This window comes from Balaenoptera musculus, chromosome 8 (assembly GCF_009873245.2).
Source record: "Balaenoptera musculus isolate JJ_BM4_2016_0621 chromosome 8, mBalMus1.pri.v3, whole genome shotgun sequence".
NCBI lineage: Eukaryota > Metazoa > Chordata > Mammalia > Artiodactyla > Balaenopteridae > Balaenoptera > Balaenoptera musculus.
In genome coordinates, this window is record NC_045792.1 from 99,886,908 (window position 1) to 99,905,368 (window position 18,461).

Below are 18,461 nucleotides of genomic sequence, written 5' to 3' on the forward strand. Positions count from 1 at the left end.
TCTGGTGATAGAAGCGGAGCCAGACTTGAGGAAGAAGGGGAAAGGACTTCCGCTCTGGCACCTGCAGACTTCTGGGAGCTTCCCAGCAGTGGATTGCAATTGAGCTTTCTCTGATCTTTCCCTGCTCGGAGCTCTCCCAGCCTGAGAACCAGAGGCCCTGGGTCCCAACGATTCACTAACTTGCCTGCAGCCTTTGGGTAAGTCATACACCCCAGGCTTCAGTTTCCCCATCTCTGGGACTGGGGAGACTAGACTTGCTCCAGAGCAGTTGTTCCAGACTGAAGGTCAATGCCAATTAGTGGACAAGTGGCTGAGAGGTGCCCATTGCCCAGGATGCTGAGGCCACATCTGGTAGTCAGGGTGCCGTGATTGCCTGACGATGTCTGGCAATGCTGGACTCAGAACGGGGAGTGGCAGACCAGTTGGCACACAGCTGCTGTGAGCCGGAGGACCTTAGGGGCCATGCCCACTGGAACATTCTGCCACTCAGGTTCTGTGGGATGAAATCAGTTAGTTACAAAGCAAAAGTTACCAACTGGGAAGGTTGTAGACTTCAGTAGAAACCCAAGTTAGGCTGATGAATCACCTCTCCTAAAGGAACTCTGGGTACAAGACATGCCAGGAAGGTTAGATAAATTAGACATTATTTTAAATGCTTTGGATGAGCTGCCGTTTTGCTGTCCAGCTTGGGATGATGCCAACAGCTAGAGTGTAATCAAAGGGCCCCTGGGTGTGGGTGTCCCTCTTCCCGGGGCTCACCAGCAGGGAGTATGGCTCTATCACCTCCATGTCCGGAGCAGGAATTCCAGCAGGAAGATCGTGCCCTCCAACAAGTTTTACCGGAAGACCCAGGTGGATCTGGACCTCTGGTAGGTACCATTCTTTTCTCAGTGCGTCTTCCTTCCTGGGTCCTAAGCAAGCTGTCTTCCTCTTGGTTACTTTGTTGTAAATCCCTCCTTCCTTCCCTTCCAAATATCCCCACAGCCTGGCTCCTTGGCTCCCTCCCTACCTAAGCCCTATCCTTCACCTGCAGATGGCACCCCCCCCCCCAGGGAGGGGGATTCCCAGTCCATTTTTTCTAAAAGTGTCTTCGTTCCTTCTACTTCCAGGCCCTGACCTGGCTCATCAAAGTGTCCAGCTGGATGACCAAGCAGCCCAGAGTGTGGGGCGGGGGGTTGGTAACGGTCAGATCACACGAGACGAGCTGGAGTTATGAGCAGGTGGGGACTGCCACCACTCAGCCAGTGGGGGCCTGTCCAAGTCTGCTTTTCTTGGGCCCCTCAGGGTATCACTAAAGACAGAAACTTCCAAATGGAAGTTTTTTAAACTTATTACAAAAAGATTTCAAACAGAACAAAAATAAAAAAGAATAGTATCACGAACCCTGTGTTTCATCACTCGGCATCAAGAATTACATTACTGTCTTAGTCGGCCCAGGCTGTCGTAGACTGGAGGCTAGAAGTCCAGATCAAGGTGCCAGCCAATTGGGTTCCTGGTGGGGACCCTCTTCTTGGCTAGCAGACAGCTCTCTTCTTGCTGTGTCCTCACATGTGGTAGGGGAGGGGGAGGGAGGGAAGGAGGGAGGGAGAGGAAGAATGAGAGAGCGAAAGAGAGAGAGGAAGCTCTCTGGTGGCTCTTCTTATAAAGGCGCTAATCCCATCACGAGGGTCGAACCCTCAAGACCCCATCTCAACCTAAGTACCTCCCAAAGGCCCTACCTTCTAATTCCGTCACATTGGGAGTTAGGGATTCAACTTATGAATTTGGAGGTAGACACAATTCAATCCATAGCAACTACACAAATCGGTTTTTTTTATCTAAACCCTCACTTTAACATTTTTTATACTATTTATTCATTTTTGCTGAAGTATTTTAAGGAAGAGATTACCGTGTCACAAAATATGTATAACCACAATGCTATTTTGTTCCAAACAAAAGTAACGTCTAATATCCAGTCCATATTAAAATGTCCCTGATCCTCTCAAAAAAATGCCTTTTAACAGTTTATTCAAATCAGGATCTAGAGAATGTGCACACATGTTGCATTTGGTTGTTGTCTTTTAAGTCTTTTAATAAATAACAGTCTCTCCCCCCCATTTTTATGCCATTTATTTGTTTAAAAAGCGGGAGGAGGTGGGGTTGTTTGTCCTATAGAATTCCCAAGTATTGGGTTTAGAGGATTGCTTCTCTGTTCCTGTATCTATGTATTTCCCTGAAAACTGGTAGTTAAATCTAGACTTGAGTTCAAAACTTTTTATTCGAATATTTCATATGTAATTCCATATATTTCTTATGGCACATCAAGAGGCTCATAATTTCTAGTTGCCCCACTTTGATAGATGTTGAGATTGATCAGTGGGTCCTGATGTTGCCAAACTCATCCATCCATTATAAACTTCCCCTTCGACCTTTCATCTTATGGTTTTAGCATCCATTGATGATCTTTGCCTAGATCCATTTTTTCATTAGGATGTTGCAAAACAGTGGTTTCCTGATTCCACCATTTCTTCTGAATTTAATTACTGGAATTCTTCAATTAAAATGAATAGTCCATCGACTATTTGTAGTTACATGAAATATACTTCATACAAAAATAGCATACATATTGATGATTATTTCCCTCTTTCAGTGTTCAGAATAGTGAGTTGGTGCATTGGCAATCTGTCACAGTAACAAATTAGATGTTGTATATTACCACTTGGAACTCATGGCTATTTTTTTTTTTGATATTTATTATTTATTTGGTGGCACAGGGTCTTAGTTGTGGGAGACGGGATCCGATCCTTAGTTGCAGCGTGCGGGCTCCTTAGTTGTGGCATGCATGTGGGATCTAGTTCCCTGACCAGGAATCGAACCCAGGCCCCCTGCATTGGGAGCATGGAGTCTTATCCACTGCGCCACTAGTCATGGCTTTTTATATATTTAATTTGTTTCAATCAATTTGATGTGATGTTAAAATTATTCCACTTTTGGCCTCTTCATATGGATTCCTAAACTTTTGTGCGGCCCCTGAGGGTCTTTGAAGGCCCTCAACTTTCTGATCCTTCAAGATTCCCATGCTTACCTTGTGCATTTCTTGGCCCAGCCCTGAAATCAACCATCTCTTTAAGAATCTCTGGATCCTCTGGTGGGAAATGGTATTTAGAGGCCACAGGCTAGGCCTCAGGACAGTCACTGTTATCAAGTTGCCATTGCTTCTAGGCTTTTCAGTGGTCAGACCCAGAAAGTAGAGATTTTCTTTAAAAAAAAAAAGGAAAATAATTAATTGGTACAAACTTATACTTCCAATTCAAGTTTTAAGACCGCAGGGTTTTACTTAAGCTTTTTTGTTATAGATGTAAACATCTTTTCTCTCTTCCACTGGAAGTCGTGCTTCATGACAACATTAGCATTAGTTACTTACTTGCTTTAACCTGTAACATACATAAGATACTTTCAAAGTAACAGTAGCAATATCACCAACAATAAGGTGTTGGATAAAGTTTCAGATTTCTTTGGTTTTTTGTTTTTGGTTTGGTTTTGGAGGGAGGATGTTTTGTTCGTTTGTTTGTTTCTCTTTGTCCTTAGAAGATATCCCACTCTGAACGTAGGTCGAAATTCTGCGTTTTAAAGCCACTTAAGTAATGTTTTGTTGTGTGCGGCTAGGTCGCCAACTTGATAGAATTAGGCTCATTTGTCTTAGCTCTCAATTTCGACAGATGTGTTTATTTATGTATTTTTAAATTCTGGAATACATTTACATGGTTGCAAAGTTAAATTATAAAACAAGAAAAATCTCACTTCCATCCCTGCCCCTCCCCCATAAATTACAATTTTTTTTAGTTTTACTGAAAATAGATATATATGTGTATGTAAAAGTAACAAACTATAAGCCCTTTTTTGGTCCCTCTTTTTAAAAAACTAAACAGTACACCCTGAAGATCTCACGCATTCCACGCCTCTCTCCATCTGCATTATGCCCGGTTGTTCGGATGCCCTGTCCCTTATTGAACACTCCCTCGTGGATGGTCACTACAGGTAAGTTTCTAATCTTTTGCTTTTACAAACAGTGTTGCAGTGAATGGCTTGTACATATGACTTTTTGTATTTTTGCCAGTGTATCTTTGGGATAGATCCCTAGAAGTAGAATTGCTGAGCTAAATGGTATTTGTGTGTGTCATTTGCTACACGCTGTCAAATCTCCTCCATAGGGATTGAACCACCAAAACTGAGTTTTAACAATGTGCAAAAATGAGTAGGAAGACGCAGCACCCAATCTATCACCCACCTGGTGACCAGGCCAGCTTCCCGTTGTTCTACCCAAGGGACAGGCCTGGATAGATCTCACGCAGGAACACCCAGGCCCTGGGAATCCTGGAAGGAACCATAAAACTCCACCACCTTTACTTTGGCTGGAATAACAGTTTAACAGGTAGCCCTGTTCATCTCAGGCTGAGCAGGAGCTCTGAGTGGTCTTTTTTGTCTTCTTTGACTGATAAGACACTTAGAAGTTATTTCTTTGCATGCTTGGTTTGCTATAACAATGTTTCAAGGCATGGATCCTAGTGGGGAATTATATCAGATGCTCAGCAAGTAGACTTTATTAAATTCATTGGTTTATATGACCCTGGTAATCTTTCTTTACAAAAGGAAGGAAAATGAACATGGTTAAGATGCATTCGGTCTCTTACTCATTCGACCGACATGAATTGAACCCCCTCTCTGTCCCCTCTCTACTCCCACCTCTAGGCCAGAAATAAAAACCTGCACAGCCTGCAGGCTGAATCCCGCACACAGTTAGTTGTCTGAGGTTTGGCTCACACTACGTTTTTTGAAAAAACAAAAAAATTAGTCGCTAACATTTAAAAATCAGGGGATTTTACCAGACTAAAAATAAATATCCAGACTTTTTTTTTTTTTTTTTTTTTTTTTTTTTTTTTTTTTTTTTTTTTTGAGGGTGAAGCCCAATAATCTTGGGTTGTTTTTTTTTTTTTTTAATTTATAGCTACTCTATTTATTTATTTATTTATTTATTTATTTTTAGCTGTGTTGGGTCTTCGTTTCGTGCGAGGGCTTTCTCTAGTTGCGGCAAGCCGGGGCCACTCTTCATCGTGGTGCGCGGGCCTCTCACTATCACGGCCCCTCCCGTTGCAGGGCACAGGCTCCAGACGCGCAGGCTCAGCAGTTGTGGCTCACGGGCCCAGTTGCTCCACGGCATGTGGGATCTTCCCAGACCAGGGCTCGAACCCATGTCCCCTGCATTAGCAGGCAGATTCTCAACCACTGCGCCACCAGGGAAGCCCAATATCCAGACTTCTAACTTCTCTTGAAAACTTGCCAACCAGCTTGGTTTCTAGGATGGCATCCGCTGGCTGGAGCTGAGGAGAGACTGACCCCAGTGGTAGGCCATGTGCTGTCCCGTGTCCCTGATGCCCACCCAGCCCTTCCATTCATTTCTCTTGCCTCCTGGGTCATGAGTTTGTGAGAACTGCCCTAGATTGCTAGCTCCCTGAAGATAAGGACCTTGTCTTACTTGACTTTGACTTTCCAGCATCTGACCCAGACCCCAGCACACAGGGTCCTCCGTGTATGTTTGTTGGACGATGTAAAGTATCTTGTGGATGCATGCATCACATTTCTCCCAATAGTGAAACTGTGTAATTGTAATACCACTCTAGCCCAGACCTTTGATGCATATTGGCATCATAGGTGCCCCCGAACTGTGCCATCTGTCCCACTACCTAAAGCCACTAGTATGTCATTGGGCTGCTCCTAAAGTCTTCACTTTGCCATTTGAACTCTTTTCCTCCTAGCAATCTCCTCTCCACCTGAGGACAGCAATGCACGCTTCATGAAGTTGCTAGGAAGACCACATTAGATCACGAAGGTCAAGCATGGCCTCTAGTAGTATTTACTTTTATCACGTTATTAGCAGTGTTTTATCTCCAAGTTGGCAAGAGTCTCCCCGCTCTTAGTCCATGCGGTTCAGTTTGGTTTTTCAGCCAAGTCCCAAGGAAGAGATTAGAATAGAAATCTCTGTATTCTGAGAATTTTCCAAGTCCACTCCCCACAGACACTGATGGAGGTAAAGATTTTATCGAGAGCTTCATATTTCTGATCAGATCCATTAGTGGCCTAAAGGGGACAATTAAGGCATGTCAGAGCATATATAACTAGGAGTTCTTGGCCACCACTGCATGCTCAGAACTCACTCTTTCCTGAGTACTCGGACCCAGGAAAGAAGCATGAAGTGGCTTGGGATCCTTGGGCTGGTGGCCCTCTCAGAGTGCCTAGTCATGTAAGTACAGGGACTGTAAGTGGCATCATCTCTCTTTCTGGGGTTTTCCTTGTCCTCTTATTCTTCCACCCATCAGGGTTAGAAGGGAATGTAATCATTCCCTGACAGTCTTAAAGTTCAACTCTCACTTATTGATGAGTACCTTGCCATGGGCAACGTGGGGCCCAAGGGTCTTGGGGTAGGCCTGCAGGGTTGCACAACTCTTGGGGTGCCAGTCACATCATGACCTATGTGAAAATGGCACTCCTTGGAATTGCTCAGTGCACAACCTGTGCAACTGTAAGTGTGGTCCTATGGAACAGCGTTTCTCCTATATTGGTTTCTAGGACTTCTCTCTACTCTCTTTCCATTTCTGTGTGTATGTGTCTGTGTCTTCATCTCTGTATCTCTCTCTTTTATCTCTCCATCCTCTTTGGATGTCTCTGTGCATGCAGAACTCTCTGAGTTTTCGTTTTTGTTTTAGTTTTGTTTTTCTATTTTGCCTCTTCCTTGCTTCTCTAGCTTCTTAATTTCCCTAATTTATTCCCCATCTCCTGGCTTCCTCTCTCACCCCTCTCTTCTGCTTGAGCCCTGGAGAAAGATATGGGAGGCTACTTCTAGGCTGATTTACCTCTAACAAGCAGTGTGACCACAGCCAAGTCACAAACTCCCTGCATTTCAAATTCCTCCCCTGTAAAAAGAGGGTAATGATCCCCCTTCAAACTCCTTCCCAGAGCTTCTTTGATAAAGATACAGTGGGATGGCAATAGCAATGGGAATGGCTGTCATTGTTAACACTTCTTACGTATCAGGTACATTATATACATCATCTCACTTAATACCCAAAGCATTCTATATGGGCAATGGGAATTATATTCTACCTTTTTACCTACCGATGGGGAAACTGAGACTCCAAATGGTCATATGGCTTACCCAAGATTACACAACAGTACCTGTATTCAAACATAGGTCTTTGTCATGGTCTTTGCATGGCATCCTGATAATGAGAGGACACTCATAAAAATGCTTGGAAAATACACAGTGCCATTACAATGCAGGGTATGAAAGTCTTACTATAACACAGACAGCTGATTGCTGCCCCTTCTTTGTTTCCTTTTCCCAATGCTCCGTGAAAGGATCCCTCTAACAAAGATCAAGACCATGCGAGAAACCCTCAGGGAAAAAAACTTGCTGACAAACTTCCTGGAGAAGAACACTGACGGCAGGTCCCAGAATGTCGCTCGTGACCCGAAATTGTCTCTTCATCCCCTGAGGAACTACCTGGATGTGAGTGTGTTGGGCAGATGGCACTCTACCGCGCCCCCTCGTGCTCTGGCCTGGCACTGGGGTTCATCTGGAGGCGCCAGGCGGCGTGTTGGGGCTAGGGCTCCTGCAGGAAGCAGAAACACTGGGGAATAGGGACCCCATTCCCAGAGGAGAAGGCACTCTCATCCTCAACTCTTGGTCTGTGGTAACTGGGCCCAGCAATGACCAGGTGGCAGGTAAACATCCATTTCTTGCCAAAGATATGTCATTAGTTTCAGGGAGATTGTTCCTCCTGAACTAAGTGAGCCACTGAGTTACAGATGAAAGGTGAGCCATGTCTGATCGAAAGATAAAGCCAACTGCACATCAAGATTGAAACCCCAGGCAGACAAAGTTCAGCCTCCGCAGATCCAAGAAGGACACAGTAAAAAGTTACTGAGCCCCTATGGCCTGTGACGCCATAAAAATCTAACACTATGGTTATTGTAACTGATTTTTAAAAAGGTCTCGTCTCTTCATCAAGAATGCATAGGACAGCCTGAGTGATAGGCAAGGAGTAAATACATGCCAAATAAAAGGGCCAGCAGCGTGGTGGTGATAGGACATGGTCTAAGTTTAGAGGAGGTGGCCTGGGGTGACCTAGGAGGGCCAACTGGAGAAAGAAACAGGCTGGGCCTTAAAGGGGACACTGGGGAGCTGCTCAAATGAACGCACAGGGACTTGCCTGGAGGTCCAGTGCTTAAGACTCTGCGCTTCCACGCAGGGGGACCGGGTTCGATCCCTGCTCAGGGAACTAAGAGCCCGCATGGAGGAAAAAAAAGAAAAAAAGCAAATGAAGGCACCGGTCTGAGCAGAGGCTGTGAGGTGGGGCGGTTGGAAAGTGATCTCAGGAGACACGGGACACCTCGAGGGAAGCAGTACTCTGGGAATCGAGGGCGGCCAGGGCAGCCAGGTCTGACCAAACCACCCCTCCCCGGCCCCTGTAGCTAGCCTATGTCGGCAACATCACCATTGGAACGCCCCCTCAGCAGTTCAAGGTCCTCTTTGACACCGGCTCAGGTGACCTGTGGGTGCCCTCCGTCTACTGCTACAGTCCCCCCTGCCGTGAGTACCTGCCCCCCCGCCCACCTTGTACGCCCCCTCCCACCCCCTTCTCTGTCCTTGGCACCTGACGGGCACACATCTCTTGTGTCCGCAGGTACACACAAGGTCTTCAACCCTCACTTGTCCACCACCTTCCGGCTCCCGGGCCAGCCCGTCGACCTCATCTACGGCTCCGGGAGGGTGGTTGGAGTTCTTGGCTGTGACACTGTTCGGGTAACTGGAAACCAGAAGCCGAGTCAGGGCTGGCCCTGGGAACGACCACTGCTTACAAAACAGATGCAGGGCCAACTGGGAGGGCCCGTCTTTCCCAAAGTCCCCTAGTGGCTGGCCGCCCACCCCACAGTGCTGTGTCCCTGGGGAGACAGTGTCCCTGCTGGCACATAAACTCCCAGAATGGCTGACCCAGAGAGTGGCCTGGGGTGTGGGTTTGCAGCTCCTTTGCTCATGAGCTGCTCAAGGTTCATTTTGCTGGGAGCAGGGAGAGAGGGGAAAAAAGCACCCACTCTTATATCCTCAGGCTGTGCCAGGTACTTTCATGGTAACAACTCGTTGAATCCTGCAGCAACCCCACATAGGAAGTGCTATGATTTTAGCTCCATTATACCTAGGAGGGAACTGAGGTGCAGAAAGCCAGGGCCTTGCCAAGGTCAGGCATCAGGTAAGCAGTGGAACTGGGCTAGCCAGTCAGGATTCATGCAGGTGTGCGGTGTTTGGGGAGAGGATAAAACTGACCTTGGGCCCTTGGGGGGAACTGAGGGCTTTGGGATTCCAGACAGGGAAAGCAGGGGGGCACAGATGTGGGAAGGGCCTGATAAATGGAGGCCCCTAAGAGGGGGCCTTTGAGTGTCTAATAAAAAGTATGGCCTGCATCCCCCAAAGGGCCTGAGTTCTCTCTCTCTCTCTCTCTCTCTGTGTCACACGCACACACACACACGCACATGCACAGACACATCCCCAAACCGTGTTTCCCAGGCAGAATTTTCATAAGAACCCTGGCAGCGACATTGTACAATGGGCTTCTGTCTTCCTGGGCAGATGCAGAATCCACGATGCGCTGCAATGGATTCAGTCCATTTCTGGCATCAGATCATAGGGATGCCAAAGAGAAGACTACCCTGCTCTCTACTCATTTTGTCCTCAAGTGGGAACTATTTGGTCCTCTCCTGAGCCTCAGTTTCCCCACCTGCACAGAAGGCATGAGGCGAATTTGACTCACTTCAGATAGTGTTTGCAGGAGGGGCAGGTGTTACTTAAAAGCCACAGCCCCGCACAAATGGAACCCGAATTCCTGTCCCAGCTTGGTCTAACCATCTAAGGTCAACCCAGGGCACAGCCAGGCCTCAGTTCTTCTCTGCGGTGCTCAAGGCATCTGCATCCCAGCCCAGTCCCAGCCCCACTTCCCAAACCTTTACGTGGGTACACTCCCCTCTCCCACAGATCGGGAACCTTGTTGACGTAGTCCAGCCATTTGCCCTGATCCGGTCACAGTTTGGGATGCAGCATGCACCCTTCGATGGCATCCTGGGCTTGGGCTACCCCAGCCTCGCCATCCGAGGGACCACCCCCATCTTCGACAACCTGAAGAGACGAGGCCTCATTTCTCAGCCTGTCTTTGCCTTCTACTTGAGCACGTAAGTCTGAACTGGACAAGCCCTCTCTCTAAGTCAGCTGTAAGATGCTTAAAGTTGCACGAAAAGTTGTAGCCACCTGATCCAGAAGTTTTCTGAGGGACAGTCTAGCCCAGGATAACTATGGCCCCAGGGCCACATCTGGCCTCGCCACTGGTTTTTGTGAATAAAGTTTTATGGGAACACACCCATGCTCATGAGCTCAGGGGCAGCAGCTTGGTCCAGGGGGTGTGAAGGGAAGAGGGAGAGCAGTGGAAGGTGTCAGGATACAGGTTGGAGGAAAAGGCAACAGGATGTGCTGATGGATTTGATATGGAAGGAAGGAGAGGGATGGCGGGAATGTTTCCTCTTCACTATCACTTTACCGGGAGCCCAGAAGCAGCTTCACAATTCGCAGGCGCCAGTGCGAAATGAAAACGTGGGACCTCTTGTTCAAAAAGTATTAGGAATTTCAAGACAGGGATAGCAGAGGTGCAGGGCCCTGCTGAGTGTGAGGCCCCATGGCTGGCACAGGTCACACACGCTGGTGAAGCCAGCCCTGGGTGAGCCTGAGCCCACACCCTTGGCGCCCTCGGGCCTCGGCTTTTCTGAACAATGACAGGCTAGGCGAGGGGGCAGCCAGACCCCTCCGGCATGGTGTCCTCGGAGGGTGTCTCTGAGCACTCTGGTTGCTGGAGGGGACCGGGCCCTCTTCAGAAGGGTGGGTGGTCGGAGCCCAGCCAGGCTGCCCAGCTTTGAACCCCTTCTGTGCCACTCATTAGTCGGTGACCGACCTCGGACAGGTCCTCAATCCCTCCAGGCCTCAATTTCCGCCTCTGTAAAATGGGGACCATAGTAGTGCCTCGGATGGGTGGAGAAGCACAGCCCTCAGACAGTGCCTGCCATTATTCTCCTACAATGAGCCCTCCCTCTTCCTTCTCTCCTCAGCCGGAAGGAGAATGGCAGCATGGTGATGTTTGGCGGGCTGGACCACAGCTACCACAAAGGAGAGATCCAGTGGATACCAGTGTCCCGACCCCACTACTGGCAGATAACCATGAACCGGTAAGCCTCTCCCTCTGAGGGCCACCCCACGTGATGCTACCACACGTGCACACGGACACATGCAGACACACAAATAAACGCACAGACACACAGTCACACACACAGACATACGCTCCACCCCCAAAGACACACGTATAAACACACACATAGGCACACATATAAACACACACAGGCACAACGATACACACAAAAACACACACACAGATACACATACACACACACACACACAGATACACACACAAACACACACACAGATACACATACACACACACAGACACACAGAGACACACACCACCCATGGGTTCATAATCACCCCAGGCCCCTGACCAGGGCTCTGACCAGGGTCCTGAACAGGGTTCAGAGAGACGTGTGCAGCCCAAGAGGGCTGCACCCACCACGTTGTGAGGCAGGGAGCACGGTTTGAAGACCCTAAAGTGCAGTGAAAAGAGATCAGGGAGGATTTCACCAGCCTGAACAGGGTTGTGATAAGTTGACCAACTGTCTAGGGCTAGCCGGGACCGAGGGAGTTCTCACTACACAAAACTACCAGTTTCAAAACAGGGAAAGTCCTGGACAAACCAGGAAAACTGGTCTCCTTAGGGAGAAACTCCCTGGCAGTGGAGAGAGGTCGGCTGCATTCTTGAGACCTGAAAGCAACTCATACAAAGAGACACTCCCACTACCCATAGCCACCCATCCCCCATCCCGGGCACACAGTGGGGCAGGGGCTGTGACAGAAAGAATCAGGAAGCCGGGATCCAGGAGTAGCCTGAGAACAAGGGGCAATAACTGATGGGATTCTGAGTGATACCCTCAGACAAAGCTTACATGTGCTTTGGAGGCCCCCCGGGCTAGCTCAGGCATCGCCTGGCCAGGGCCCTCAGTGTCTGAGCTGGGTGAGTGGACCCTGCTGGGAGACAACCTCTCCCAGAGCAGTCTGTGTCTCCGACACCCCTACTCTCAGCATCTGCTGCCCCGGAGAACCTCCATCTTCACTGTGTGGGTTGACCCATTATTGGTGACACAGCAGATACAGGGCTCTGGTTGTTCCTCATCCATTTTTTCATTCATTCATTCATTCAACAAACATACATTGTGCATCTGCTGTGTGCTAGGCACTTGAGAGAGGCACTGAGGCTACAACTTGCCCTAACATCTAGTAAGGCAGACGTACATGAAACGAGTCACACACATAATAATGAATTTCCACTTCGGTACATGCTAGAAATGAGGAAGAGTCTACAGACAGTGACCAAGACAGGAGCCTGATCTAGTCTCGGGGGGAAGACTTCCCTGAAAAAGTGACAAGTAAGCTGGAACCTGGAAGATGAGGAGAAATTAGCTAGACAAAGGGGATGGGGGTCTTCTAGGAAGGGCGACCAGCACATGCCAAGGGCCTGAGGCACCAAAGAGCCTGATGCATTCAGGAACTGAAAGGAAGTCAGCAAAGGTTAGGTGACCAGAGCAAAGGAAAACAGAGTCAGGGCATGAGCTGAAGGGAGACAGTCAGGGAGGGGGCCAGTCGTGGGGGGAGACTTCAGAGTGATCCTAGTGCCCATGTTGTCCAATTATCTCTCAGCATCACCATGAACGGGTTGAATCTTGGTTGTTTCCGCGGCTGCCAGGCCATTGTGGATACCGGGACCTCGTTGCTAGTTGGCCCAAGTAGAATGATCACCATCATCCGGAGGCTCATTGGCGCCAGGCCTGTCGGTCACGAGGTGAAGGGTCATGCCACAGGGTCACTCCGGGGCTCTCCACACACCAGGGATCACCTGGACCAACCTCTCTCCCTCTTTCTCTAACAGTATGCGGTTTCATGTAGATATGTGTCTCGCCTGCCTACTATCGTCTTCACCATCAACGGCAACAACTACCCAGTGCCCCCTGAAGCCTACATCAGAAAGGTGAAGGGCCAGCCCTGGTGGAATTTCAGGAACCCTTGGGCTCCTGCTTGCAGGAGGGGGCCCTCTGCAGGCCAAGCCACACCATTGCAGATGCCGCGGAGCCCCTGTGGCTGGGCCAGTGCCTCCCACAAAACCAACCATTTGAGAGTAAGGGGCAGTCTGGGACTTCCATCATCCTGAAATAAATAGGACACCACCCCGTGCCGGCCTGGTGCGAGGCACTAGGAGAAGGGAACACTAAGGGCCTCTGCCCTCAAAGAGCTTCAGTTCAACCAGAGCCCTCAGATGGATGAACACGGAAAGTCAGCTCTAGCAATCCCTGCAATAGGCCAAGTGGCAAGTGGGGTGGGTGGACACAGTCTCAGTGTGTTGTCCCACCATGATGGTTAACGGTCTCCCTCCCATCTCGAAAGTGTCCTGGTTTGGATGACAAATTACATGGTTACCCTAGTCCTCGCCTGCAACTTCCCCTTGCTAAGCCCCAGTTCCCGCTCTGTGCGTTGGGGTACCAGACCTCTCTGTGGGGAGGCTGCACGCTCACGTGAATGAAGGGTACACGGTGACTGCGTGGCCCTTGCACAGGGGTGGGGCTTAATGTCAGCTCCCTATGGGAGTTCAGAGGAGGCTGATGGGCTCAAAGAAGGCTTTGAGGAAGAGAGGGAATTTCAGTCATTCTAAACCCCCAGCCTCATGGAGGCACGAGGAGGCCTGCATGGGTCGAGGCACATCTACACTGGACCCCATGCAAATGGCACCCCCGGGGGCTGAGCCAAGGGGTGCCGGGCGCAGATTAGAGTGATGAGGGCTATACACAAGGGGAGCACCAGGGTAAGTCACCCAACCCGGCCTGGAGTGGCCAGGGAGGGTGAGCGTGGGGCCAGGAAGGCTTCCTAGAGGGGCTGAGCACAGTCTCTAAGAACGGGCTGTGGGGAAGAGGGAGAAGCAAAGGCATTCCCTGCAGAGAAAACAGCGAGCATGGGTCAGGAGGAAAGAAACAGCACAGTATGAGGGGAATTACAGGCCATTCTCGCTCTCTTTTTTAAAATTTTATTCAAGTGTAGTTGATATACAATGTTGTGTTAATTTCTGCTGTACAGCAAACTGACTCAGTTATACATGTATTTGTATGCTTTTTCTTATTCTTTTCCACTACAGTTTATCACGGGGTATTGAATAGAGTTCCCTGTGCTATACAGTAGGACCTTTTTGTTTATCCATCCTCTCTATAGTAGTTTGCATCTGCTAATCCCAAACTCCCAATCCTCCCTTCCCCCACCTCCTCTCCCTCATGGCAACCACATGTCTTGGCCGCTCTTGGTCTTGGATGGGCACCCCACTTCCGCAGCTGCTGAGAGAGCCACTTGGTTCTTACCAAAGGAGGGAAATCAAACCGAGAAGCTGCCGGCTCTGGATGCCGAGAGGGTGGCAGGTAAGGACTCAGGCTGACTGGTGTGCATTTCCATCTCCCCCAGAGCCTTCGGGGCCTCTGCCTCAGCAGCTTTGCAGGGGGCACAGAGAACATGAGCCGGTCGGAGACCTGGATCCTGGGCGACGTCTTCCTGAGGCTGTATTTCTCGGTTTACGATCGGGGAAACAACAGGGTTGGCCTGGCTCCCGCAGTGTAAAGGCTGGGGCCGCTCCAGCGGTCCATCAGGCGCCCTGCAAACTCACACTCACTCACACGAAGGGCACCCCCACCCAGGGATGGCGGAGGACCGTGTTTGGTGCTCTGCAAAGCCCCATTCTCCGCAAAGAATAAAAGTTTCCATTCTCAACGGTGCTAATACAAATGGGTGCCTCTCTTTGCGTCGCGGAGGTGCATCATAATCGGGCAGGATCTAGAACCTAGTCTGAACCACAAGTGAGAGGAGCCCAACTCCAACTGGCTTCAAAGAAACGGGAGACTTACTGGAAGGACACTGGGGATGCGGGACACAGGAACCACAGCAGATGCAAAGATCTCAGTGACTGCACCCAAGACATCAGAAGCCATCAGTTCCCTCTTTGTCTCCCTCACTCTTTCCCGTCTCTCATCTTTGATCCTCTTAGCCTGACAACTTTCTTCCCTCACACTTCTACACATATATCCCTAACGCGTCTAATCCCTACGGAAAGAAGCTCAGAAAAACCGCAGGATACCAAGGAGGGCTCTGATTGGTCCACCTCAGATCATGTGTCCAGCCCTGGACCAACCATCCTGGCGGGGGGCTTGGGGTACTATGATTGGCTTTACTTGATCACGTGGCCCTGCCCAACGTGATTGACAGTCTCCTCCAGCACCACGTGACTGCAGCTGGGGCGAGGCAGCCCCAAAGGAAGTGGCGGGGGCTGTTCTAGACTGTGGAAGTTTGTGATGGCCCCCACCAACTCCGCCCCCTCCTCATTCCGAGGGATGGTAACGGGTAATAAAAATAGACTCTACTCTTCCCATCTCAGAGGTCCTTTGGCAGTGGCCTTCTGCTCCAGGGGGGTTCTGGGTGACGCCCTTCAAGCTGAGATGGTTCCCCTTTGTCCCCCCACCCCGGTCACCAGCTCTCTGCCACCCACACCTCCAGTGTCCTTTCCAGTCCCACTTCCCAAGTGACGGGCCGTGTGGATCCCTGAGCCATGCCCACCCCTCCAGAGCCCAGCATGCTCCGTCCCTTGGCCTCCAAGGCTGCTGGGGAGGATGCCACGCATGTAAAGGGGCCCCAGGGTGCACTAAGCCTTCAGCCTTTCTCAGCTTCCTCCAGGGGCAGAGCTACAAACCACTGGTTCGAGCTGCCATGGTTTGGCACATTTGGAGTGGAAGCATCACTTCTTCCCACCTGGAAGCAGAGGCCCAGGCTGGGGACAGCAGGGGTCAGAGGTGGAGGGAGACCCACATGAGAGAAGGGGCAGGAAAGAATAAACAAGGTGGAAAACACACCCCGACGCAATGCACAGTATGGGCCTTTACTCGGGCAAGACAAAGCAGCGAAAGGGACAACTCCCTTCCTTCCTCATCTTTTCATTCAGGACAAATTTACTGAGCACCTACTATGTGCCAGGTGCTGTGGTGGACCCCAGGGATAGAGGGCTGGGTTAGGAACCCACTACCGATTCATGGAGACAGATAAAGAGACAGCCCCCAATGGGGAGGGCCAGATGGAGAAAACAACACAGGTGTGGGTAGGGGCCCAGAGGAGTGAGGGGCTTCCTCTTCGGGGACCAGGGAAAGGCTGCAGTAGGGCGAGAGGGGGGCATTAACTTCAGTCTTGTCACCCCACCCTGAAACACACCCCTAAGCCTTGCAGTTACCTTCTCTGTGCAGATCTGCCGTATGTCCACGGTTACGTGTGCCTGGTCCCTCTGGGATGGCACTGGATTATGATCGTCTTGAGGGGGGTGAAAGAGGACTGGTTGCAGAGCTGATAAAGGGGGAAAAGGTGAGAGCAGAAATGGCTTTTTTTTAAACAGTAAATATCATACACTGGGCTTAATGGAGACTCAAGTGAACAGTTTGTCAAACTCATTTTCCAAGTGGTCTTCATGGAACCATAAGCAATGTCTCTATTGGGGAGAAACTACCAATAAGAGTAAGAATAATAGCTCTGATTAATTACATATGCCATTTCATTGTCTCCCCATGACTCCCTGCAGGGCCTGACCCCCATTGTACAGATGAAGGAAGTCTCCTCCAATCTTCTGGCTCCAGTACTGGTTACAGGCACATAGTAGGCCCTCAATAAGTACATGTTGAATAAATGAATGGATGAATTAGTAGATGCTTCCACTAGAAAGCACTGCTGCATCCATGTCGGGAGACATATGGTGTCAGCATGGCTTACTGCCATAATACCAAGCAGAAAAAGTCAGGCTTTGCTTCCCTAGATGAGCCTGAGGCCAGGGCTGGAGCTGTGTCTGTTAATGAGCCCACTGTTCTTGAGGCTCTATATTTGTAGCCTGTGCTACCAACATGAGGATAAATTCTGATCTTCATCAACTTTTTAATTTTATTTATATTTTTTTGTCTGCACTGCATAGCATGTGGGATCTTAATTCCCCAACCAGGGTCAAACCCATGTCCCCTGCATTGGAAGTGTGGAATCTTAACCACTGGACCGCCAGGTAAGTCCCAAAGTCTGATCTTCGAAGCAACAATCTTCCCCCACCTTCCACTTTTATCCTTTACCCACTGCAGACCAAAGAGATTTATAGCCACCGGTGAGAGAAAAGGTAGAAAAAACAGGGAAAGATAGATCTTAAAACACTTCTTGAAAGAGTGTAAATTGGTGCAATCTTTTTGGAGATGACTTGTTCTTAAAAGATGTATGGTCTTCGTCCCAGTAATTTTGTATCTAAGGTTTATGCTAAAGCGATGATCAGAAGCACCCGCAAACATAAATAAGCAGGGATGTAGTCCTCAGAGTCTCTTACAAAAGGGAAAATCTGGGACATCTCAGGCCCATTAAACATAAAGTGTCCACAGCATAGATAGGCCGTCATGCAACCAACCGCCTTAAAATTGTGTTTCAGCAGAATATTTAATGTTATGAGAAATCATTCCATATGACATTGAGAGAAAAGAACAGAATACAAAACAGCATGATCCCAGGTTTGCTAAGCACATGGAAGACAGTGCAGCATCCTCGCCAGGCATGTACATCCTGGAGCTTTTCTGCCTGGGTTCAAATCCCACCTCTGGCCCCTACCAGTCATGTGACCTTGATAAGTTCATCTCTGGACATCAGTTTCCTATCCTGTAAATTTGGGATAAGGATAGTTCTTCCCTCACTAATCATCAAGAAAATGCAAATCAAATGACAATGAGATACCATCTCCCATCTATTAGGATGGTCATTATCAAAAAACAAAAGATAACAAGTGTTGAGGAGGATGTGGAACCCTGTACACTGTTGGTGGGGATGTAAAATGGTGTAGCCGCTGGAAAACAGAATGGAGGTTCCTCAAAAACTTAAAAAGAGAATTACTATTTGATCCAGCAATCCCACTTCTGGGTATGCATTCCAAACAATTAACACCATGATCTCAAAGGGATATTTGTCCTTTCATGTACGTTGCAACATCATTCACAATAGCCAAGATGTAGAAACAACTTAGCTCCATCAGCAGTTGAATGGATAAAGAAAATGTGGAAGAGACATAGAATGGAATGTTATTCGGCCTTTTAAAAAATATATTTATTTATTTGGCTGTGCCGGGTCTTAGTTGCGGCACTTGGGATTCTCAGTTGCGGTATGCAGGATCTTTAGTTGCATCATGTGAACTCTTAGT

At 49.0% G+C, this 18,461-nt stretch overlaps 1 protein-coding gene across 2 annotated transcripts; it reads left to right on the forward strand.

Moving 5' to 3' along the window:
- On the forward strand, positions 1–14,933 carry LOC118899188 (pregnancy-associated glycoprotein 2-like). Of its 2 annotated transcripts, none has more exons than XM_036860488.1 (11): positions 1–197; positions 766–869; positions 3,909–4,017; positions 7,393–7,543; positions 8,509–8,626; positions 8,721–8,839; positions 10,064–10,257; positions 11,182–11,298; positions 12,878–13,019; positions 13,107–13,205; positions 14,678–14,933. In XM_036860488.1, the coding sequence occupies exons 2-11, from the start codon at positions 788–790 to the stop codon at positions 14,828–14,830; spliced, it is 1,284 nt and encodes a 427-aa protein (XP_036716383.1). In that variant the 5' UTR covers positions 1–197; positions 766–787; the 3' UTR covers positions 14,831–14,933. The 2 variants fall into 2 exon arrangements, with proteins under 2 accessions (XP_036716383.1, XP_036716384.1); XM_036860489.1 differs by having other exon boundaries at positions 801–869.
- The last annotated feature ends 3,528 nt before the right edge of the window (positions 14,934–18,461 follow it).